The following is a 4,645-nucleotide window of genomic DNA, read 5'->3' on the forward strand; positions in this document are numbered from 1 at the left end:
TTGGAAATCGGATAGCAGATATCCCATAAGCTTAGAGGGGGGGGGTGATATTTTACCCGTTTCCTAAACCCAAAACCCGAGAGGAGAGATGCCGCCAGTGGATAAAGAAATGCGGCAGGCCCCATGCCAAGCTGAATATGGCGAATATCAACAAACACAAATGCGTTTACTCTAAGGTAAATACGTGCTAACGTAGCTAGCTAGCTAGCAAAGATTACATTCACAAATTAACTAACTAATTTAATTAACTAATTTCACTAACTAACGTTAGCTAAAGTCACACGACTACAGCTGTAAGCTGTGTGCTTCTAGGTCGTTTTGACCATGTATATCACTTGATGCATAATAATGTCTGAACAGCTGAGCTCCGTTATTAGTCTACCTGTGGTCAAAGTACAAACAAGAAAGCCAACAGGCAATCATTCATTTATATTTTGCTTTAATCTTTGTAGCATTTTGTTAATGGAAAGCCTACTGCCGACTTCCCTAATCCTGCTGCACAAGTGGGCACCCCGACCCCCACAGAGGAACAACATGGTGGATGCAGAAAGCCACCAAGGAAACGGTAGTTAACTTTAGACAAACTACAACATTTAATGCCTCTTGTGATTGTATTGTTTTATTCCAAAAATAATAATAATAATTCCGTCGAATTTGACATACAGCTCATGTGGTTTGTCACTCTTGCACTGCGACCTGTATGCAAGTGTCTCTATTGATGTTGTGCCTCCCTCTTTTCTAATGTTTATACTGTGGATATAACCCTCCATAGCGTATTGTAGCCCCTTTTGTCGGAACCTGGAGGATATTGCTGCGTTATTGCTCCAAAATGAGTCTGTTAAGGCGACTCCAACGTTACGGAGACCCTCCATTATGGCTTTGTTTAACGCATCTGGCTCTCAGCTTGTCGGACTAGCAACAGTAACCAAGGGGGGGCGTGGCTTTGCGAAAGGTCAATTAAAGGGTGTTTCATGTTGTCGTTGCTGTGGACCTTCTTAATACCTTGGAAAATGCAGTTTAATACTTTTTAATAGCCTTAATTTTCGCTAAATTGATTTATCAACTTTTAACACTTTTTAAGACCCCGCGGACAGCCTGAAAAAGGCGTATTCGTCGTGTGACTGCATGTGTCGAACCATGACGTCCGAACCATGACGGTTCGGGACGAATATGGATACCGTTATACCCCTAGTCACCACACAATTTCTGAAACACAGACAAATGCCATCATCCAAACATGATGCATTGAGAAACAAAAGATGGAGGAGTAGGAAGGAGTGATGCATTAAATGACCTCAAATTAAGTCAGAGGTGAAGGGAAAGCATTGATTCTCAGAGGATGTCAGGGGGAGTTTGAGTGATGCGTTTAATGACCTTGGAGGAAGGCGGAGGTGTGCGTTACAGGCATCGAGCCGTCATAAGGAATAGATAGCAGCTCATCTGTAGTCATGGAGAGTCTATCTCTGTTGCCACGGTGATGGAGGGAGCTAACGGGGAGGTTCAGGAAGTCCAGCTCTCTGTCGGTCAAATGTTCCCTGAGAACTAAAGAAACAAAAGAAGACAATCACATAAAGATAAACTATCATAAAAGAAACGTATTAACTTAAAGAATGTGGTGACCCACCATCTGTGTTTCTAAGCGTGCTCGCTCTGGGTCCCCTCGGCGTGGAGGGCAGACTGTGAGGCAGAACCAACCCCCTCGTAACAAACTGGCTGCTCTGACTCCACTCAAAGTCTGAGATGTAGGCGTCCAACGCCGCAGAGGCCGAGGTGTAGTTCTGCAATCCATATATCCATGATTCAATCATTAAGCATGAGATTAATTTTTAGTTAGCCCAGCCCCATAAACATCTTCTGGGCCAACAGCTTGTCTTTTTGTATTTTTCCTAAGAACAGAAAGGCAAGGTAAGTTTATTTATATAGCACTTTTCAACACAAGGCAATTCAAAGTGCTTTACAAAAAATGAAAGACATTAAGAAAATGGCATTTAAAATCAGTCATTCAAAAGAAAAGTTCATAAAATAAACATTAAAAGAAAAAATACATGGATAAAAGTTACAGTGCAGTCTAAGATATGAATAGTTCAATTAAAAGCAGCGACAAAAAGAAAAGTCTTCAGCCTGGATTTAAAAGTAGCAAGAGTTGAATGCTGGAGTTATTTTACCAGTAGCAGCTGTAAGACTTTTTAATTTGAACCACTCATAATAATAATAACCTTCTTTGATCTTTAGAATGATCTTTAACTAAAACTCAGAGCATAACTTCGACCGACACGTTCGGATTGAGCTCTGAGAACCTCAGTGCCATGCTGGTGTACAGAAAAATACCTCATTGTCAGGTCTGGTATAAATGGCTGCCCACTTTGGCTCGGTTATGATAACAAGACAGGAAATAAAGACAGGCAGATATCCTCCACTGTGCCCCATCCCTACTGTAGACAGCTGACCCCAGTAGAAGCAGACCTTATCTCTGTATCTGAAGGCGGTGTTGTGTTCAGGAGCCAGCAGGCTGCTCCTCAGGTGACTGGAGCTGGACAGCAGGGACGTCACCGTGGACTCAGGAGAGAGGAGGTGACCGGACTCCATGCTGAGGAAACACAAGAACATGGGTTTGTTTGACATCAAAGTCCATGGGTGACTGTTTATATACTTTTTTCCACAAGCAGTGTTTAGAGATAAAACAGATACACCTAACCAATATGCAGGTAAATTGGTAAAGATCTTTCCATTTGCTGTGTATTAGGTTTTGTGGCCTATCTATAGGTCTTCAGGGCACACCTTTTGCATTTCTACTCTAAATAGCCAAGAATAAAAATACATTAAACAAATAAATATATTAATATTAATCAAATGGATGATGTGTTTCTCGTTATTTAAGCAAATTGTTAAGCCAATAACATCAAAATATACGTTTAGTATCAAAACGTCAAAGTAATGGTATGTATTCATAACTCCAATGTTGGACTTGGTAAAAGGGGGGTTATTAGAATAATTTTATACACACACTGGCTGGCTTAACCTATAAATTACATATAAAAAATGTATTAGCGAATTTAATATGTTGTATTGTAATCTAAATCTGCAAAGTAACTAGTCACTACATCCTCCAAAATGAGTATAAGTAGCAATATGTGAAAATACTCAAGTAAAGCACAAGTAACTCAATTTGTTTACTGCAGTACTTGAGTAAATGTACTTAGTTACATTCCATCACTGTTCATGTAGGTGTTACAACTGTATTCAGACACACAGTGGAACTAGCTAACCTGGAGCCCGAAGAGACGGGCTGCTGTGAAGGCCGTTAGCTGTGGCTTCAGTGTTACAAACTGACAGACGTTAGTTTGGTAACGTGGCCCTTAACCTTGCTAACAGCTAACGTTAGTTGGCAAAGAACAAACAGAAATCAAAGCAAATAATACCGGACAGATCTAACGGTAAACGTTAAACAAATGTTTTACGCAACGGTACTTTAGTTTAGGCTATATAGCAGTTATAAGACCTTCACAACTGTCCTGCACCGACTAACATGTCACTTTAGACACATCTCCAAGTAAGTAAGCTCACTGAATTCGTAACGACGAAATGACCGCGCTTACATTTACTCCAGTGTTTCCCTGTTCAGTAAAGGTCCATACCATCCCTCAGTGGTCTATATACAGTAGTCTCTGTTCTCCACACTCACGTCTCGCGGGTCGGGCTGTTAGCTCTTTCTTCCTCTGACAGCCTGAAGGCCGGGGATTCCAACCCAGTTTAGATTTAACCACGCCCACTTCCGCCTTACGCAACGGTCGACGTAGCTCTACTTAGATACGGCACACCCGCGTTTTTTTGTTTGTCATGTAACATGTTAACGTTTATTTAATATTTTATAGACTTTTATAATATGTTATAAATGTCTATTTTAACATTAATATATATATATGTTTATAAATGAATAAATGTATGTAGGCCTATATATATATAAAATAGTATCATTAAATAATGCTAATACTTACACCAGCTGAGATGATAAAACACCAGTAAACATCAGTGTGTATAAATGAATAAATACATGTGTGAGTACATATAAGTGTGTGTTTATATATATATATATATATTTATAAATGAATAAATGTGTGTAGGCCTATATATATATATATAAAATAGTATCATTAAATAATGCTAATACTTACACCAGCTGAGATGATAAAACACCAGTAAACATCTGTGTGTATAAATGAATAAATACATGTGTGAGTACATAGTGTGTGTTTATATATATGTTTATAAATGAATAAATGTGTGTAGGCCTATATATATATAAAATAGTATCATTAAATAATGCTAATACTTACACCAGCTGAGATGATAAAACACCAGTAAGACAAAAAACAACTATTCCTGCTTTACCGCGACCGCTATGGCAATAGAGAGCCGCAGTGACGCGTCCTTAAACCCGGAAGTAAACTTCTTCCGGTTCCTTCGTCTAAAACGCAATGCAATTTCTCCATAGGATTTTGGAAAATAGCTCGAAATAAGGTCTGTGGTTGACACATATTTAAGAGATGGATCACGTTTTGTTCAGCCGGATAATATCCACATGTCAACCCTACTTTTATAATTTTTGAATAATAAATCTAGTCGGCAGAAGCAAAATGCTAACGTT

General features: G+C 39.1%; 1 protein-coding gene across 4 annotated transcripts; it reads right to left on the reverse strand.

Annotated features, from left to right (window-relative positions):
* Positions 1-1,164: 1,164 nt before the first annotated feature.
* On the reverse strand, positions 1,165-3,759 carry cunh18orf54 (chromosome unknown C18orf54 homolog). 4 transcript variants are annotated; one of them, XR_798013.1, is made up of 4 exons: positions 3,597-3,729; positions 2,464-2,587; positions 1,625-1,886; positions 1,165-1,542 (listed from the first exon to the last, which is right to left on the reverse strand). XR_798013.1 is itself a non-coding variant. In XM_010767663.1 (4 exons), exons 2-4 carry the CDS (start codon positions 2,584-2,586, stop codon positions 1,367-1,369), a joined length of 453 nt encoding a protein of 150 aa, XP_010765965.1. In that variant the 5' UTR covers position 2,587; positions 3,683-3,759; the 3' UTR covers positions 1,166-1,366. The 4 variants fall into 4 exon arrangements, 3 of the variants coding, with proteins under 3 accessions (XP_010765965.1, XP_010765966.1, XP_010765963.1); XM_010767663.1 differs by having other exon boundaries at positions 1,166-1,542; positions 1,625-1,778; positions 3,683-3,759; XM_010767664.1 differs by having other exon boundaries at positions 1,166-1,542; positions 1,625-1,778; positions 3,636-3,721.
* Between the last annotated feature and the right edge of the window lie 886 nt (positions 3,760-4,645).

Source organism: Notothenia coriiceps, unplaced genomic scaffold, assembly GCF_000735185.1.
Source record: "Notothenia coriiceps isolate Sejong01 unplaced genomic scaffold, NC01 NC01_scaffold00004501, whole genome shotgun sequence".
NCBI classification, from domain to species: Eukaryota; Metazoa; Chordata; class Actinopteri; order Perciformes; family Nototheniidae; genus Notothenia; species Notothenia coriiceps.